Below are 19866 nucleotides of genomic sequence, written 5' to 3'. Positions count from 1 at the left end.
GGTCCCTTCCAACCCTGAGATTCTATGATTCTACGAACACACAGGTGAGCCAGTCTGAGCCCTGCTCTATGTTACAGAGTTAGGCAGCTTATGTCCACCTGGCGAGGAGGGGACAATTCGATCTCTGAGCACAGTTGGGATGGAAGATTTCTCCAATAAGAAACAACATTTTTTATCCATTAAAGTTTCTCCCAAGAGTTGGTGAAAGAATGGAGGACAGGCTGTCAAAATGCTCATGTGGTAGAGAAGGTTACCTGAAAAAAAAACACTTTTTTTAATTTTTAATCCTCAAACATGCATTGAGGCAGAAAATGAGTAATTGGTGTGGGTAGCACTCAAACATACAAGCAATTATCAGAGGAAATGGGATGAAACAGCAAAGAAAACTTTTGCTGAATATCAGGAAATAGTCCTAACAGTGTGGTCTCACTCTGAGGAATAATTTGCTCCAGGGAGGTGGTGGGTGGCCCATTACTTGGAACTAAAACTGCATTGGAGAAGATACTGCCAGGTATCTGTGCTGATGCAGGTGTGGAGTAAGGGACCAAATAAGTCTATTTCCTTTCCAGTTTTGAATCTTTTTTATGTTCCCACTTTGTTGATGTTTTCAATGGCAGCTCACAGTTAGCCAGGGCTGTTATGTACCCAGTTCTCTCCAGAAAAGCTAGCTACATGGTATTCTACAGTCATATTAGCAGAAATAAAGAGAGTGCGTTGCTTGTTTGATGAATAGCACCCCATATAATTTGGGGATTGCTGGTATGGTTTGTTGTCTTCTCAGGGCCAGCATCCTTCCAATGTAGTCTTGGACATTGCTTTCTCTGGGCTGGGGGGGTTCCGCAACTCGTAACTACCCAGTCTATTGGTCTGGCTCTGTGTGGCTTGTAGGAAATTCATGATTTTTCCCTCTGGGCCTTAAAGCACCTTATTTTTGTGCCGGAGCATTGCAGCTTCAAGTGAAGCTATGTGTAATTTGAGCCGGTGTGTGTTGGGAGGAGGTGTTTGTGGTCAAAATAAAAAGGGGACCAGCCTAGTCAACTTGTGCCTGTGTTGACAGGTTGAAAATCTGAAGGGGAAACTCCTGGATCAAGCTCAGGAAGTGAACAGACTCCGTTCTGAGTTGGTGAGCCCTTGGAAATTTATCTGTTTTTTATATCTGTATTACATGTGTTTTTCCCCTGAGAAATGGTTACATTCTTGGTTGGAGTTGTTGGTTCCTTAGTAGTTTACATATGAGACAGTAAAACAGGGAGAGAAAAGAAAGAAATCTCAGAGCAGATGGAGATTGTTTAGAAGCCTAAGGATGATGAATGAAATACTCCCAGAACCATAAGTTTGACCCAGATGGATTTGGACCAACCTGAGGAAGATAAATTGAAGTCCATTAAGTTACATGGGAGTTTGTCCAATGCAGCCTTAAAACAGAGGCCCTGGCACTCTTCTCTATAGCAGGAGTTTGCTGCTGGTGTCCTTGGACAAAATTTCCCATGCCACTATTATTGTGGTATTCACTGGCTGCATTCTGCCCTTCACCCCAGAGATGGCTGCATTTCAGGAGTAGCATATGTGTATAGGTTTCAGAATAGCAGCCATGTTAGTCTGTATTTGCAAAAAGAAAAGGAGGACTTGTGGCACCTTATAGACTAACCAATTTATTTGAGCATTGTTAGTCTCTAAGGTGCCACAAGTCCTCCTTTTCTTTGTATGTGTCTAGTTTGTGAAAAATGTAGAATCCTTAATTATTATTAAAGATACTGTGCCCAATCCTGTTCTTTCTTTTATCGCTGCAACTCCACTGAAGTCAAATACATTGCATGGGTGTAGGGAGAGAGCAGAATTTGACCCACTGACTAAAAGTAAAATATTGGGTTAAAAAAGACTTTGTCCCCTATTCTGCCCTTTTCAGGGAGGCACTGACTTGGAAAAGCATCGGGATCTGCTCGTTGCAGAGAACGAACACCTGAAGGAAGACATGAAGTCACGCGAGGCAGAGCTGCAGAAGCTGGGAACGCAGCATGTGAAATGCATTGACTGCGAACACATCCAGGTCACCAGGTCACGAGGGTGGGGAGTATGCATACAGACCTGTTCATTATGTATCATATGCTTGCTGCCCGCTGATCACATGAAACTTGGCTTCCTCTCCCAACCTGGTTTGCAGGAGAATGCAAGGCTGCAAGAAAGGGTGGCCCAGCTGCAGCTGGAGGCGGAGGAGGCTAAAGGGAGGCTGTCGGAGCTGGACGTGGAAGTGCAGCAGAAGACCAACCGCCTGGCAGAGGTAGAGCTGCGCTTGAAGGACTCCCTTGCAGAGAGGGCTGAGGAGGAGGAGCGACTCAGCAGGAGGCTACGGGACAGCCAGGAGACTATAGCTAGCTTGAAAGCCCAACCCCAGCAGATAAAGGTGAGATGGAGCAAATCAGTTATGCAGGGGTGATTCCTATTGATCATTCTGCCCATTTGCTGTTAAAAATCCACGCAGAATGCATGTCTTTGCATTTTGTTTAGAGAGAGAGGGCCAAACTCTGCCAGGCTTTCTCCCCTATTAACCCCTTGATATCAAAAGGGGTACAAAACAGGCTAGCACTTGACTCAGAGAATCTAGGAGGAGCTTGCAGCTGGTTTGAATACTGTTTGTTGTTTGTCTGTAGCTTATACAGAATCCTGGCAGTGTACAAGGTGCTCAGGGTAGGTGAAATCTGTCATATAAATAAGAGTCCCAGCTTTGTGCGCTAAAGATGCCACTATCTTTATGGTAAATCTATAATGGTGGTTATGCAGACCTACACTGAGCTCCAAGGGACTTGCTGGTTTCATCTGGTCCTTGTGGATAAACTTCCTTGAAAATTCAGTGGGGAATGCCTTTGATTCGGCCAAGGCCGTGTCTGTCCCAGGCCTGATAGTGGGGAGTATCTCAAGTGCTTGTGTTGGGAATTTTTTTGTAGTATATCATCAAAACGGTGGAAGTGGAGTCATCCAAGACAAAGCAGGCTCTATGTGAGACCCAGTCACGGAATCAGTACTTGCAGGAGCAAGTGGGGATGCAGAGACAGGTGCTAAAGGAGATGGAACAGCAATTACAGAAGTCTCAGAAGACTGCAGCCCAGCTCAGAGCCCAGGTAATCAGTACTGCATAGAGCAGGGGAAAATGTACAATGTGTGGGTGGAAAAGGAGAGAAAAACAGCTACAAAGGAACATAGCAAACTGCATCCAACCTCAGAGTCAGGTCCCTGGGTCGCACAGGGAACATACATTGGAACAACTTGAAGAATTTCCATTGGTCACATTACTCCCTGTTCAATGGCCTTTTTTGATTGACTGTTTCTGACTTACTCACCTAGCCCCATGGTACAAGTAAAAGAATTTTAACAAACTCTGATAAGAGTTGGCATGTAACATTGGATGGGTGGGTGAGTGATTCAGTCCTGCTGGGCTTGGCCTTTGTGATGCTGTTTTTTGTCACGGAGTAATAACTCCAGTTTGGGTCCCTTCCTAGATTATGATGTATGAGTCTGAACTGGAGCAGACACATGGACAGATGCTGGAGGAGATGCAGAACATGGAAGATGACAAGAACCGGGCCATTGAAGAAGCATTTGCACGAGCTCAACTAGAAATGAAAGCTGTGCATGAGAACCTGGCAGGTGAGGAACAGGGGAAGCAAGTCCCACAACAACCTGATGAGGGTGGGTAGTACAGGTATTGGGGAATGTAGCTTTCCAGGTGATGTTACACATTCTCATTTGCACCAGGACTTCCTTAGGAGTTACGAGAGGAAAGCCACATTTGGATTTAGAAATGCCCAGCAGCATTAGTGAATCCTCCCCACATCTCTGCCATCTGCTCTGTTGGTAGTTTGAGTTCAGACCTACGCTTCCAAGTGAAAGCTCCGAACAGGAGAAGGGCTTTATCACCTTCAAGGTGGGATCTTAATGTGAGGATTATCAATTGTCTTATGTTTGTTTGCAGGGGTCCGGACAAACCTTCTCACACTACAGCCAGCACTCCGAACCCTTACCAATGATTACAACAGCCTGAAACGCCAGGTCCGAGACTTCCCCCTGCTACTGCAGGAAGCTCTGCGGAATGCCAAGGCAGAGGTGAGCGTGGCAGGAGAATCCTTGCTTTGCGGTAGAGCAGGATCTAACACTATCGCTTTGATTCTGCCACAATTAGATTTGCACAATGAGCATGAAGGAGACAGATGCTCTTTGATTCTCTGCCATGGGAACGTCCCCCATGTTTCCCTTGTTAGATTCCTTTTCTAGTTCCTGCACTGTGAAAGAGAATGTGTGCGTGCATGCATGCGTGTGCGTGAGAACGAGAGGGGGGTGGGTGGGTGGGTGGGTGGGTGGGTAGCATGCTCTGGTGGGGGTTCGCCATACTTTGATTTTTCCCCCTCTCATAATTTAGTGTCTCCTCCTCTTCAGATTGGACAAGCTATTGAGGAGGTGAACAGCACAAATCGGGAGCTACTCAGGAAATACCGCAGGGAGCTGCAACTCCGGAAAAAATGTCACAACGAACTGGTGCGGCTGAAAGGTAGGTGTGTGTGTGTGAGATATTATTTAGACAGCGATGTAGGGCAGATCTTTTCGGTGGGGTACATTAATGCAGCTGTAGGGCAGAGACTTCCCACTTCAAGCTTTGTGATTGGACTGAAGTTAGACATTTGTTCAGGCGTGAGACTGGGATCGTTGGTTCTGGGGGACCTACCCATAAGGGCAATAACAAAAGCTTCAGCATTGGAGCTGAAGCATTTCTTTTGCACAGTAACCTATTGTGGTCTGTCTCCAGATCACCGGGGTTTCAGTGTGTTCTACTAGGGACATGATTTGTGGCCTGCTGCAGACAACATTGTCTTGTGACTGCATCCATGCATGTGTCACATATTCTGTACAGGGCACTAGCAACACATCTGTCTTATGGGAAGTCTGCATGATCTGGCTTGTGGTCTTGGAGCATGTTACTTTAAGTCTCCACCTTTGGGATCTGGAGTTACAGAAGAGAATGCGAGAAGTGAAGTGGATTGTGTTAAGCATGTTCACTGTCTGATGCCCTTTGATAAGAGATAATTGGTGGGAAGGTTCATCGAGAGCTTGTCTCTGTATTTTAGTCTGTATTTTTGTCTTGTAAAGGAAATATCCGTGTGTTTGGCCGAGTCCGGCCAATAACTAAAGAGGATGGGGAAGGGCCTGAAGCAGCCAACTCGGTGACCTTTGACCCTGACGATGATGCTATCTTGCACCTGATGCACAAGGGGAAGCAGGTGTCATTTGAATTGGACAAGGTTTTCTCCCCACAGGCAACACAGCAAGATGTAAGTACATCCACATGTTTCTGTACTGGTACATTAGCATGGACTTCCACCTCAAGAGAAAGGTGTGTGTCAATATGAGTATACATATAATTATTTCATAAGGTTGCAGATCACTCACAGGTCCCTGATTTTGTAGGGGAAGGATGGAGAAGAGAAGGTAAAGCAACTCTTTCCTCCAAAGGAGCAATAAGCAGGCAGAGTAGAACCTAGACTTGAGGGCTGTATCTCTGCTGGTATAATGTATATGCTTTTCCATCACCCAATGATATGTAATAAATTAATGTAGAAACGAGATTCCAGCACAGCCAGTCAATCCCAAGTGTAATCTGTATGAGAGGCGCAGCAGGGGGAGTGGTTATGCTGGGGTGTCAGATATTGCTCATTTTTTATTTCTTTCCCATTGGCAGGTATTCCAGGAAGTTCAGGCCCTGATCACATCCTGTATTGATGGCTACAATGTCTGTATATTTGCCTATGGACAGACAGGTGCAGGCAAGACATATACAATGGAGGTAAATTTCCCCTTCTTGCCTTTTCTCTCTCTGTCTCCCTCCATCTTCCCTTTCAGTGCATCTTCTTGCTTTGCTTCCTGTATTCTATGGCTCAGTGTCATCATTTCTTGAGGAAGGGTGAGGGTAGATTGATCCCTAGATCACTGTATGTAATGGATATGGTCATGGGTAAATGTGTGTAAATTCCCCCTTTGTCATGGTGACCAAGAATAATGATGTTCCCTGATTAACCATGCACAACAGCCCTGACTATGCATCTTCCAAGTTTGTAACAAACCTCACAATGCCAACAGCAGAACAGTCTGGAGAAGAAGGTTGGAATCTAGTTGTTTTGCAACCTTCTGGATGTTCCCCTTCTCTTCCATGAGCGTGGGAGGTGGATGTTGGTGATTCCACAGCGAATCATGGATGCCTGTTCCAAGCTTTGTCATGGTGTAATATCCTACCGGTCTCCTCACAACTGCACACCGTATGGGCTCCATAGTGAGTCTTGTGTCAGTCACTCTCACACCTTTCTCTCCATTGATGTCACGTGAGATTTTTTTCTTGATCATCAGGGAACTCCTGAAAACCCAGGAATCAACCAGCGAGCTCTCCAGCTCCTCTTCTCCGAGGTGCAGAGGAAAGCGTCTGACTGGGGCTACACTATCACTGTCAGTGTGGCGGAGATTTACAACGAGGCGCTCAGGTAACAGGAAGGGAGCCTGGGAGCGGTGGGAGTCTGTAGGAAAGCTTGAGTGTGGGATGTCTGTGTCCCTTAATGGGTGACATGGAGTGTGTGCACTGAGTCACCCTGCAAATGCAAGGGCAATCTGTCCTGGTGCTCCTCCAGGGCAAGGTGGCTCCGCACTGTGCCTGGGCAGGGCTGGGCATAAATGACACACCTGAACTCTGAACCAGGCTGTCTATTTTCGTTGTAAGAAGAACCGGAGTACTTGTGGCACCGTAGAGACTAACAAATTTATTTGAGCATAAGCTTCCGTGAGCATCATTGGATGCATGCAGTGGAAAAGACAGTGGGGAGATTTATATACACAGAGAACATGAAACAATGGGTGTTACAATACACAGTGTAAGGAGAGTGATCAGGTAAGATGAGCTATTACCAGCAGGAGAGCGGGGAGGGGGGAAAACCTTTTGTAGTGATAATCAAGGTGGGCCATTTCCAGCAGTTGACAAGAACGACTGAGGAACAGTTGGAGGGTGGAGGGGGGGAATAAACATGGGGAAATAGTTTTACTTTGTGTAATGACACATCCAGTCCCAGTCTTTATTCAAGCCTAAATTAGTGGTGTCCAGTTTGCAAATTAATTCCAATTCAGCAGTCTCTCGTTGGAGTCTGTTTTTGAAGGTTTTTTTTGTTTATTTCCCCCCCACACACTGTTCCTCACATGTTCTTGTCAACTGCTGGAAATGGCCCACCTTGATTATCACTACAAAAGGTTTTTTTTCTCTCCTGCTGGTAATAGCTCACCTTACCTGATCACTCTGGTTACAGTGTGTAATGTAACACCCATTGTTCTCTGTGTATATAAAATCTCCCCACAGTATTTTCCACTGCATGCATCTGATGAAGTGAGCGGTAGCTCATGAAAGCTTATGCTCTAATAAATTTGTTAGTCTCTAAGGTGCCACAAGTCCTCCTGTTCTTTTTGCGGATACAGACTAACACGGCTGCTACTCTGGAACCTATTTTTGTTGTGTTTACCGAGAGTTTACTTGTAGTGCTTAGGCTGGGAAATGCTTAATGACTGAAAAAGCAGGTTCTCTTCATATATCTCTCCTCCTCCAACTTGTCTAGTGTACAGTCTCTTCTCTCCCATGTACAGGTAATTGAGAAGCATATGGTGTCTCTGAAATCTTAAACTACTACACTGATCCTGGGCTGTACATTCTGTTTTTGATCTGTGCTCCAGTCCCCTAGCTTTAGCGGGCTCGGGGATTTTTCTCAGCACACAGGGCTGTGCCTGGAATTCTTCCCAAGCCTTGGGTTCCTAGAATGCCTTCTGTTTCTGTGGTCTCTTGTTTATGCCAACACCTGTTAAAACATCAGCCGGCAATCAGACTGTATTTTTCCCCTTCATGCTTTCGCTCTCTGCCTCCTCGTTTTACGCTAATGGATGTGGAAACCCCAACAAGCCTTAATTGGAAGCTCTTTTACATTAACATTCTCTGCCTGTGTTTTGTGCCTTTGGCACTTTGGTTGTTACATTTGGAAATTGTGAGCTACGGTCTCAAAGAATGAGAAGCATTTTCCTCCAGTGAATTCTTCTTGTCTCCTTCAGGAGTAGGGTTGAGGGTGGGAATGGAGCACAGAAGGGTGGCAGCAAAGACATTAGAAAAATGACTTAATTATACAGCAACTGGGTAGGTTGAACCTGAGACGGAGACTGTCAGTTGTTGAGATAATAAAAGCAGGCATGAGTCGGATCAGGTGGAAACAGGGGAGTGGAACTTCTGAATGTGGATCTGTTTGGGGCGCTATACGGATGGGTTGTGTTACATTCCTGACAGACAAATAACACACACTCAGAAAATAGAAGAGCTGAGACTATAAATAGATGAGGAAGCATCCAGTGGGAAATGATTCCACTGAAAATTGTATAGCTAGTGTCACTAATATTTAGTCTGTGCTTGTTCACCCAAAGCCAATGAAAAGTTTTTGTGGGCAACAGTTGGGGTAAGCGTGCTTGGGGAGAGATCCTGGCTTCCAACGGCTGGAAAAAGCTTGTCCTGTCTAGGTCATAAACCAGACCACTGGCAGAGCAGAGCAGAGCATGGGAGCCTGGCTTGCCACGGTCTGTAGTTTCCTAGCTGGGGACATTAGTTCAGGGGTGGTCAGGCTGAAAGGCTTCATACCTTTCACCTTTGTAAGTCGCTAGTGTAGGGAATAGAAAATGACACGAGTCTGAGGGGAGGGTCACCTTGCCCGTCTTTACAGGGACTTGCTTGGGAAGGAGCCTCAGGAGAAGCTGGACATCAAACTGTGCCCGGATGGCAGCGGGCAGCTGTATGTACCAGGACTGACTGAGTTCCAGGTGCGAAGTGTGGAGGATATTAACAAGGTAAAAACATCCTGAGAGATGGAGAAACCAGGAGGGGAAGGGCAGAGATGGTACCTAGTAGCTGGGGTGAACCAGCTGGGGGATCACCTACTGGGATGGGGTAAACTGCCTTTTGCATTAGAGAGACTTACTCAAGTTCTTCTGTTATGAACAGACCAGCTGCTGGAGCAGTGGTCGCAGCATTGGGACAAGAGGATGCAAATGCCTCATCTCTCCACACATAAGATCAGGGCCGACACTAGGGGGTGCGGGGCCTGGGATAACTCCCTCTGGCCCAGGCCCTGCCCCCTCTCCACCCTTCCCCCAATCCCAGGTCCCACCTCTTCCGGCTTCTGCCTCACCCTACCCTGCCCCACCCCCTTCCCGCCCCCGCTCCACCTCTTCCCGCTCCTGCCTCTTCCCTTTCCTGTCCCTCCCCACCTCTTCCCACAGAGCAGAGTGGGCTGGAGCTGGGTTGCTTGCTGCTGCCGGCACCAGGCCCCCCGCTAACCCTGCAGGCTGCCCTGGACCCTGCATCCTGAAGCACGGGGCCCCCCAAAGCGTGGGTCCTGGGGCGGTTGTCCCGGTCTGTCCTATGGATGGGACGGCTCTGCATAAGATGAAGGCAGTGGACACAGATCCAAACCCTCCTAGACTCACACGTGTGATATTTGCCTCTTGTAGGAGTCAGACTGAAAACGAGGCACCCAACAGAATCGACCCAGAAAGCAGCTTGGAATGTGTGCTGTGTTTCTTCACATGCCTAAAATGTGCTGTAATTTCAATTTCATGAGTCAGCACTTCACAAAAACAGGGAGTAGGTGACAGATTTGTAAAGAATGAAGGTACATTTAGGGGGGTTGGTCCTGCTTTGAGCAGGGGGTTGGACTAGATGACCTCCTGAGGTCTCTTCCAACCCTCATCTTCTATGATTCTATGAAATAGAGGTCTAAAGTAATTACCTCTCCGAACTGGGTGTGCTTGTGAGGAGCAGGGAAGGGAGACTGGAATAGGGCCCTGAATATAATGTGACAAATGCCACATGATGAGACCAGCTTTGAGGTCAATAACCCTTTGTGTGAGCCACAAATAATTTAAAAATAAGATTTTGGGGCCTAGATGGTTCTCAGGGTGTTAATGGGATACCAAAGCTTTCACCCACAGGTCGAAGGGCTGGACAGTGCCTTGTGTGAAATGAACTGTCAGGTCTCAGTCCACTTCTGTGTCCATATCCCAACTATATTGCCCCGCAACCCCCCAGACACCCACCCACCCACCCACAGGGTTTGCACCCTTGCTGGCAGTCTCTGAAAAGAGTGGCCTTGTCCTCGAAGTGCTCCCACCAGAAAAGGAGACAGATGCACTGGCCAGAGATGTGTGATGGGAAACTAGCACTGACTGCTCATACCATGCCTATTCTGTGGGCAAATTTAGGGCTACTGTCAATCCAATATCTTTCGTGAGCAATTAAGGTTGGTCGTTGATGATTTCATTGCGGAAGGAATAGGGTTAATATTTGCCTGGGGTTATGAGCATCTGCAAGCAAGAAAGGAACTGCCGTTCATCCATGTTCTGCTCAGAAAATGGGGTAGCCTGTGGTGCTGAGCGTCAGCAAGGAAGATCTGCCAAAGACCTGCCTGCCATGTTGTCATTTAAGAAAGTGGTAAATGTAGACGGGATAGACGAAGCTGCTGGCAAGAGAACACAATGAAATCTAAAGGCTCACAGCTTTCTGCCTCTCTTCCAGGTATTTGAATTTGGGCACTCAAACAGAGTGACTGAGTACACCAGCCTCAATGAGCACAGCTCACGGTCTCACGCCCTCCTCATCGTCACAGTAAGAGGACTTGACTACAGCACAGGACTTAGAACCACAGGTAGTGTCTCCTGGGGGGTGGAAGGTGAGACTGGTGATCACACCCATCCTTGGATGACACAGGCCTAGAGATTTGGGTTCAACTGCTGAAGTGGGTAACAAATGAAAAAAGAACTGGGTGCCACTGGCCTACTCCTTAGGGGCTGCTTGTCTCTGACACAGAAGTCCACACAATTACTGGGAGTCAGTGTTTGGGAGCAGAATGCTCAGGGTGTTGCTGGTCAGGACTGAATCGTGTAGCCAGATTGAAAAAGAGGCTGGCTACTCTAGAACATCTGTAGTTATACATGCTAAGATAAGGTGCTCAGATTTCATGCTTCAGGGCATCAGCTGATTGCTACAAGATCAAGAAGGAATTTTTACCCCCATGCATTGCACAATTGTGTAGTGATTCTGTATCAAGTGTAGGCAACCCTCAAAGGCCAGCTAATGTAGATTTGATAGATAGCTCAGCTTGTATAGTCACCTCTATTGGCCCTCTTTCATCAACTCTTAAATGTAATGAAAATCCAAGCTGCAGGTTGATCTGTGGGACTCTTTACTCATAATTCTCCATACCAATATAAAGCTTAGTGTGTCTAGTTTCTAACTGGAGAGGATGGGGATGTTCATTAATTGCTAGATAGGCCCCACTGTGGCTAGCACTTCCACATGGGCCAAGCAGGTAACTGCATAGGATTATTAAGTTTGTGTGTGTGTATTTGTGTTTTGGCTGGTCATAGGGAAGCTGAACCTGGTGGACTTGGCTGGATCTGAGCGGGTAGGCAGGTCTGGTGCAGAGGGAAGCAGGCTCCGGGAGGCCCAGTACATCAACAAGTCGCTGTCAGCACTAGGAGATGTGATTTATGCTCTGCGCGCCCGCCAGGGTCACGTGCCATTCCGCAACTCCAAACTGACCTACCTACTCCAAGACTCCCTCAGCGGAGATAGCAAAACCCTCATGATGGTACAGGTGGGTTCTAGGGCCGACTAGGCAGATAAGGTAAGGAGAGATGGTTGACTAGATCAGGAAACTTTAAACTGTCAAAAAGCCAATTACAAGAGAAGTCCAGAACCTCATGGTCCAGAACCTCATTGGGTTCTTAACAGGTCTGAGGAATGGACATAAGAAAACTTGTGGTCTCATAATATAGGTGCTTTAGTTTGGATTGGTAGATACAATAAGGCTTCACTTGAGGTGTGGCTCTCCTCTGAAAGTGGCACTGTGGGTTCTACATGGAGTGTCTCTAATTTTAATCAATGGTGCTGTTTATAAGTGAAAAGATGGGCTTTTTCTTAACAGCCAGCAACTTGAGAGTCAAGCTGGATTTCTTCCATCTCGTCACTAGTAATAAAGGCCCTGCAGGCCAAATTATGGCTTAGTGACTCCTGAGCAACCCCCTTGGCTTCAGATTTTGCCTTCAGTGAGACCTGTGCAGTCCAGTTGCTGTCTGTGAGTTTGCACAAGTGTCACTGCCTGGAACCTACTTGGCAGGTTTGTCCCTAATGCATAAGAAGGAATAGAATTTGGCTTCCTCTCTCGTAGCTATGTTGGCTTCTGTATGGATAATAGGAGTAAAGAACAGTAAAAACTTGTTTTAGTTACTAAAGTGAGCAAGGCTGACCCTGAATGTCCCATGGGGACTAGATGAATAAGGAGGTGCCATTTTTACACAGTTGTTTTTTAGAGTAGAAACCACACTTCTAAGAACAAGTTTGCAGTGCAACAACTGATACTATACTATACAATTTTAATGTGATCCTCTAACTGGCTTATATGTTCACTGGGCATTTATTTAAGCAGCTTCATTCTGTTTGTTCGGTTTGCTTGGGGCAATACACAACATGTATTTACATAGCTGCCTTTGACCAGACTCAGGAATCAATCACTGCCCTTCTGCTTTTTGGGAACACCCTCAACGTTACCACTGTGAGGAGTGGCACCCTCCTCTGGAAAATCCTCCTACACACCCACTAGGATTAGCTCTTCCACTGGTGTAAACTGGCGTAGATCCACTGCAGTCTTCTGACTCTGTGGGGTGTGTATCCGAGTGCCCTTCTTTGTCAACATTTGCTGCAGACACATGGGCTTCCCTACATGCCTTTACTTCCCACTTCAAACCATGCTCCTGTCTCAACATGAAAGTGCTGCAGGCCATAACGTATTACAGTCTCCCTCTCCAACATTAGCCTCTCTTCTTGAGTTCTCCCAGTGCTGCTGTGGAATATCTGCACTTGGTCGGGTCTGTGCTGGTGATGAAGCATGAGGAATACATTATGTGTTGTGTAAATGTATGGCATTCCTCTCCCCTTTCCCTGATCATCTTCTTTTCCCCTAGGCACTGCAGAGTAGCTTACCATTTGGGACATGTCACGGACTGAAAGGGAAAGGTTCCAGTGCAATGGAAGGGGATACTCGGGTCTAGCTGAGAGCCTCCTCTTACAGCAGCGAATGGACACTTTGAGCTGGAGATGTCATTTCTAGCTTGGGGAGATGTACCCGCACTAGCTGTGTTTGAGCCAGTACGCTAAAAATAGAGCATAGCTGCGATAGTGCAACCAGTGAGAGGGCTGGCCACCCTAACTACAATCTGACCGAGGTCAGTAGGGATGGACTTAGGCAGTCAGCCCGTCTTGCTACCTGCACTGCTGCAGCTACCCTTCTATTTTTAGTGTGGTAGTGGGATCAAAGCTAGTGCACACACGTCTGTTCGAGCTGGAAATGACACCTCCTGCTCAAAGTAGAGACATGCCCTCAGTCACAAAGGAGGAGCACAGTTGTCTGTCACGGCACTCCACCAGCATCAGAGCCAAGAAGTCAGGACATCCAATGAGATTCAGTCAGCCCTGCCTACTGGTCTGTTTACACTATACTTGGGGGCACTGATGTGAGGAAAAGACTGGATCTTGAAATAGAACCAGCAAAACTCATCCTTTTCAATCGTCTCTAACAGCTCTACTCAAAGAGAGCTCTGTTGTGCATGAGAGGAGGGAGGAAAGCTGGTAAATCCATTCACAGATTCTAGTACTGAGTGGGTCACAGAGATCTACTTGTTTATGGAAGTCTGAGAAATCTCATACTAAACTATGCCTCTAAACATTTTCTAACAGCCAGGCCAGGCCAGGGAACATGGGTCTTTTTTCGGTGGGTTTCCCCCTCTCCTCTGTATTTTTCTGTGGTTGGCATTATCAGATTCTTAATAGTCCCTCTCTGCTCACCTCTATTTGTTCACGGTGGCCTGGGTTGTTTTTTTTTTTTTAAAACCTCCCTGCAGCTTGTGTGCCCCCTCCCCACCAGGAATTTCACCAATAAATCACTAGAATGCCTGTGTCTCCGCTGTTCCCTTATGGAAGAGCCACTGAGCGGTTGCCAGCTGCTGTAGCTTATTTCAGCTCTTCTACAAACAAGAGTGTGTTAGTTACAGGGAACACATTTGACTCTGATTGTAAAGCACCACATACATGTACAGTGCTGTAATGGGAAATGATTTTTATTAATCATAGGCTCTTAGCAGCTCTGAAATACTCTTGCTGTGATGGAGAGCTGGAACTTCGATTCTATCCAGCCTCACTGTAACTGCTGTCTGATAGTGAACACGGCTCTTCCGGTCCTGCCCCACTCCTGTTACCAGGGATCGGCAGCTCCCCGCTGCGAGCAGTATGGGAATGTTGGGAGGGAGGCCGGAAAAGTTCAAGGCAGTGAATGCTGTGTATTTTTGTCTGGCTCCAGGTCTCTCCAGTGGAGAAGAACACAAGTGAGACTCTCTGTTCCCTAAAGTTTGCTGAGAGGGTTCGCTCTGTGGAACTGGGCCCTGTATCCCGGAGAGCAGAACTAGGGTCCTGGTCTAGTCAGGAGCACTTAGAGGTAACTAACCAACCCCATTGCACTCTTCCATTGCCTTACGTTAGATTGTTCTGTTAGGGCGCTGCTCACGTTCTGTTTCTCTGTGACACACACAACCTCCTCCACCCTGGGACAGTCTTTCTCCCGCTCTCACCAGACCCAGGGCCTGACGTTCGGAACTCCCCGAGTGGCCCTTCCAGAATCTACCACCCTGCTCAGAATACAACGGCCCATTTTCTGACTGCATCAAGCAGTAGTGGTCCCATCAGGTTCGGCCTGCATTCTTCACCCGGCAGATTGACTAGTGGGGTGATTTGTCTTCAAAAATCCTTAATGGTGCAGACGGTGTAGCTTTTCTTTGCAGTCTGATCCCAGTTTCTTGCTCTCTCTAGAATGATTCAGCAGTGGCAGCACAGCCCTCCATTCGAACACATTCTTCTCCTAGCTCCGGGACCCCTTTAAGACGAGCAGGCTCATTCCGGAGGAAGCTCCAGACCTCAGGTAGGTGTAGTGGAGAGGTCTCCTTCAGCCTCTCGATCCTTCCCTATTTTTGATAATGCTTCTTGGCACATGTGGATGTGAATAACAAAGCCCAGACTCTTCACCCTGTGTCCAAACTGTATTAATTAATTAATTCCCACCTCCTCTGCCCTGCCCAGCTAGGGTTTCTGAGTCCCTCCCAGCAAGAAGAGAACTTCTTTGGAACGCATTGTTTGCACCAAAGGCTGACCCAGAGGGCTTGTCTTACCATAAATGTGTGGGCATTGGCTCTGCAGCATCAGACAGAGCCCTTAGATCTCACTGAGGCAAGCTGCTTTATCCAATGGCACATAGGCTGTAGAGAAAATTCACAAGCCCCTAATATGGAGAAGTTAGGAGGCTCATATGAGTGGATGATGGTGTGACAGATTGATTATAACCTGGACAAACCTTAGGGAATTAAGACAGACTAAAGTAATTGCTCTGGTTATCCACTCTTTGAAGCCACCCTCCTTGGATTTCAGATTGGATTCTCCAGGGACCCACAAAGAAGGGATTTTTTGGATAAATAGCCTGGTTTTAAACTGTCTCAGGGCCTTCTTCCAGCAAATGAGCAGGACCCCTGGTCCACAGAGGGCCCCAGCCCTGGGGGAAGGGTTTGAAGGGCTGGGCCTACTGCAGCCCTATAAGACTGTGTGCTTGTTCTGAGCTGAAGCTGTGATGAACTTGAAACGACAAGGAAAACCGTTGGGGGGTGGGATTTGAAGGACTGCTCCTGCCAGAGCCCATATTAGGGTTGGGGTGACCTCTAGTAAGCTATTTAGCATGTGTGTAGGTTCTTTTGTTGTTTTTAATATGTTTTCTGTGTGGTGCTTTTACCTTAAGAATAAAATAGGTTTGCTTAGAAAGAGCGATATGGTAAACACTGTTAACCATCTCTGCAGAGAAAGCAAGCAGCTGTACTTGGGCAGCCTGTCTCTGCTGGTGGGAATACCACACTGAAGGCAGGGAACTGCACAGCCTGGAAATACCCCAGACAGAAGGTAGAGACGTGGGTCTCCACCCAAGAAAGGGAGCTGGAATCCTGGTGCCCTTGCTGGGGCCCTGAGGGAAAATACAGGGCAGTTGCCCAGAACTGTGACAAACAGCTCTTTTCTGATACTTCCAGTCCCGGTGTGCCAAGAGTGATCCTAGGAGCTGAGGTGTCCACGTGCTCTGATGTGTTGTGCTCTATTCGTGTTGCCTTTTGAGGGTCTTCACAGGACAGTTCCCCAGATAAATTCCAGAATAGACATGACTAGGGAAAAGAGGGTTGGTAACAACCGGGGCTAGTGCAGCAGAGAACTAACTGCTCATTTGCCTGGAATAAGTTCATTAGCTAAACACAAATGATCTGGAACATTCCCAGTTAAACCTCTACCACCTCCCTTCTTGGAATAGGATCCAGTGGTGACGCTGCCTGGTCTGAGATCTTAATCCTACCTGTTCTGCATCTGCTCCAGCGTCCATGTGGTGGGGAGCTGGTGCTGACCAAGGGAAGAGGTTTTCATTGCAGACTGCAAGCTCATGCTGTCGGCATCGCCTCTCGTTTAAGGACCAGTAATGGCCACGTAGTTTGACAAGGCAGCACAGCTAAAACCGCCCTTGGCAGCCATTCCTGAAGGGGACACAAAGAGAGGGTGATGCTACATAACCAGCCTCAATCGATCCCCTTTGTGCACTGTTCTGAATCCCATGCCCAACTTCCCCTCTTCCCTTGTAGCACTGAGAGAAAAAGTGGGGGAGGGGGAGGCTTCGTTGCAGGGGGTGGGAACATGTGTGACCTCGTCTCCAATGAAACTTTGTTGTTCACTTTGATTGCAGCCTGAAATTAGGGGAAGTCCTGGCCTCCAGGTGAGCATGTGCAGGTATGGAGGGCAGTCAGGTGTAAGCCTTTCTGTAAGTGGTGAAGGTCTCTACTTTCAGTAAATGCTTAAGGAAGAAGGTCAAGTCTGCTCAATAACTGGCAAAGCGGGGCTTGTGTCACAGAAACGGTGTGAGGTGGTTTGCACTCTCTAATGCAGGGCGCTTTTTCTTTGGCAATCCATGTGTTACAGGGTTACAGCTGGGGCCTTCCTTTGCTAGCAGGGAGAAGCCCTCATGCTCTAGAAGCACTGTCTCTACATTGGTGTTTGGGGCAGGAATTATGCATTCTCCTCTTTGCCATAGTATTGATGCTCTTTTCTTTCCTTGTAGGAAAGCTGAGGCCAGTCCCCGTGTGATGGACACACTCAGCTGGGGAACAGGATCTGCTCCAGTCCCAATGAGTTAATGCTGTGAAGGAGAACTCTTGCGTTTCAAGAGATCCGAAAACGGAAAGAGACTCTTCTCCTCCTCCACACCTCTCCCACTGGATTGACAATGCACAGTACTGTGCCCTGTCACACGTTCAGGAGCAAGCAGGACTCTGTGGGATCCAAGAGCCAAAGGTGAACACAGTTCTCTCCAGGCTCCCGAGCAGAGGCAGAAGCTCTTGAAAGCATGGACACAAGGCTGCTCCACTGCAGATGTGAAGCCAGGTAGTCGGGTGCCGGTTCTCCTTCCTCCATCTCTGAACCAAGACTCCTGCAGAAATAAAGCCCCACCTGGAGACTCGTGTTGCCAGATAGGGGCACCAAGCTTGGCAGTGCACAGTGTGGACTCCATTGCTGGCAATGGATGCCCCTGGAGCTGGATTCTGGTGGACCTGAGCCCAGGGGCTTTTACCTGCCTACCTGTGGCACTTATGCATGTACACTTTTATTTGCCATATGGAGGTTTTTAGTGGATTTGAAGGGAGATTAGAGCTGCCGGGGGCCTCTCCCATCTCACTGCCCCGGCTTTATTTGTAAATGAATAAAGAGCATCACCAAGCTGTTGGTTTAAAACCTACCAACCAACCAAATGTGTCTGCTTTCCTCTGTGCAACGACCAGGGCTGCGTCTATTCGGATCTATTCATGGCTGTCCGGCTGCTGCCAGAGTGAGGGCTGTGGAAGGGAAGATCACTGTGGAAGTTTCATGCCACTGTCTTCATCGCCTCATAGATAGCTGGGGTAAAGCTTGTGTAGGTGTCAGCTGGTCGGGACAACCTAGACAGGAGGTAATTTACGACAGGGACGTCCTCATTGGCCCTGGTTCAAACTTCATGCCGACATACTTGCACACATGCTATTTCATTGTATTCTGCTGCCCGACCCACAACACAGCGAGAGGAGAAGCGTGAATTTCAGAGGGGACAGTGTGTGCCTCTCATTCTTGAATTTAAACAGCATTTGGGGATCCAGAAGGGCCATAATTTGCTTGGCTAAAGCTCACAATCCGTTCACTTTGAAGCGGTCTTCCACTCATTTTCACATCTGCAAACTGCAGAGGGGACTGTCCTTTTCACCCACTTTTCCTAAAAATACAAGCAGTACCTTCTTCTGAACCCCCATTGCTGTTTCTCAGGCAGTCCTCCCCCCCTCCACCAATCATCTCCTTAGTTGATTATAGCTGCGGAGGGTGGGGATAGCCACACAGGAAAGCAAGTTTGCTGATCATTATGGTAAATGTTGAGGCAGAAATGTTTTAGCCCTTCCCTGCTGGTTGTCTTTTAGCAGAACTTTTCTAAGGAGCAGGCACTCTGCCATGACGAGTCCTGCAACCTCTGTGTATAAAAGCAGCAGCCAGCCACCACTAAAACCAGCTGAACTGTCTGCCTTAAACCAAGGATTCCTCAAAGCCAGCCAGAGTTCCTTGGATCCAACTCTAGAGGCAAATGAAGCTCTTTAAGTGACTTTCATACCTTTATCCATCTGGCAGGAGAGGGGTAGCGAGGTTAAAGTTAAGAGCTGAGAAAAGCAACTACTGCCTTTAAACTGGTGTTTTCCTTGTAGCAGTGACCCAGGCTTCCAGCTGTCTAGCAGATATAACTTGGTACTGCTCTGCAGGATGCAGCAGCCAGGTGGTAACTGAATAGCAGAGCTTTCTTGCTTGCCAAAGACCAAGGGGATCTTAACACTGGGTTTAGATCCAGGAAAGGATTGATTCAGTTTTCTATCTGTCTCCCTGAGCCCTACTCCTGCAGAAACGTACGCGCCAAAGTCTCCCATATGTAACCAGGGCATCTACTATTTATTTTGTATAGTCCAGCAAAGACTGGAATCCTGCTACCATTGAAAGCAAGATCAGGCCCCACTGTGTGTGTGAAGCAGAACATTGGAGCCAGAACCCTTTACCATCCCTCTGCTTCTCACCACCACCCCCACCCCCCACATTGCCCGCAGGACTTGACATACAGGGCTGTGCAAAAAGCACCTGTTAATGTGCCAGTGTAGTAAGGCTGCTGCTGAGCAGCCATTGAATGTTTAAAAAAGATTCAAATAAAGCAAATTGTAAAGCTATTTTTAAAAACCATCTTCTCTCCTTCTAAACAGGTCAGTGTGTTCATTCATGGAAGTGTCTGAAATATTTATATCCTCTCACAGTATCTGAAAAGAAACAAGCAAAAACCGCTGGTTTATATAGTTGTGTGGATGTTGTCTAACCTTTGGGGGTGGGGTGGGGTGGGGTGGGGTGGGGTGGATGGAGTTCAAGAGCTGTTGTTTAGAGTAGCTGCCCAAATACAGCCAACAGGGTGTGCTGGCCTGCGTTACAGAGGACAGGCTGCATTTGTCAATCGTCCCTGTATTACAAATACTTGATTCCACCTTGGCTCTTTTGAAGCTTGTTCTTGCGCTGTGGATTCTATTTAAAAATCCTAGCCTTTTGTAAGATTAGATGTTTTTATGTATTTTAATAAAATGATCCTGTTT

The 19866-nt window shown here is 47.4% G+C and overlaps 1 protein-coding gene across 13 annotated transcripts in view; it reads left to right on the top strand.

The window, feature by feature from the left end:
* The window catches only part of KIFC3 (kinesin family member C3), a 46951-nt gene extending 27595 nt beyond the window's left edge, over positions 1–19356 (top strand). For 6 of the 13 annotated variants that reach the window (XM_043495085.1, XM_038368471.2, XM_043495087.1 and 3 more), the window contains 16 exons: positions 1058–1123; positions 1907–2047; positions 2162–2401; positions 2943–3116; positions 3495–3642; positions 3968–4098; positions 4429–4540; positions 5137–5318; positions 5726–5830; positions 6388–6518; positions 8772–8895; positions 10622–10751; positions 11473–11702; positions 14460–14594; positions 14966–15074; positions 17289–19356. In XM_043495085.1, coding sequence (XP_043351020.1) covers positions 1058–1123; positions 1907–2047; positions 2162–2401; positions 2943–3116; positions 3495–3642; positions 3968–4098; positions 4429–4540; positions 5137–5318; positions 5726–5830; positions 6388–6518; positions 8772–8895; positions 10622–10751; positions 11473–11702; positions 14460–14594; positions 14966–15074; positions 17289–17314 — 2184 coding nt within the window. In that variant the 3' untranslated portion in view covers positions 17315–19356. Of the gene's footprint in view, positions 1–1057; positions 1124–1906; positions 2402–2942; positions 3117–3494; positions 3643–3967; positions 4099–4428; positions 4541–5136; positions 5319–5725; positions 5831–6387; positions 6519–8771; positions 8896–10621; positions 10752–11472; positions 11703–14459; positions 14595–14965; positions 16687–17288 lie in introns of those variants that run through there. The other 7 variants (XM_043495084.1, XM_043495083.1, XM_043495082.1 and 4 more) reach the window with 3 other exon arrangements.
* Positions 19357–19866: the final 510 nt, after the last annotated feature.

This window comes from Dermochelys coriacea, chromosome 12, assembly GCF_009764565.3.
Source record: "Dermochelys coriacea isolate rDerCor1 chromosome 12, rDerCor1.pri.v4, whole genome shotgun sequence".
NCBI lineage: Eukaryota > Metazoa > Chordata > Testudines > Dermochelyidae > Dermochelys > Dermochelys coriacea.
This window is presented reverse-complemented; position numbering and strand designations above follow the sequence as displayed.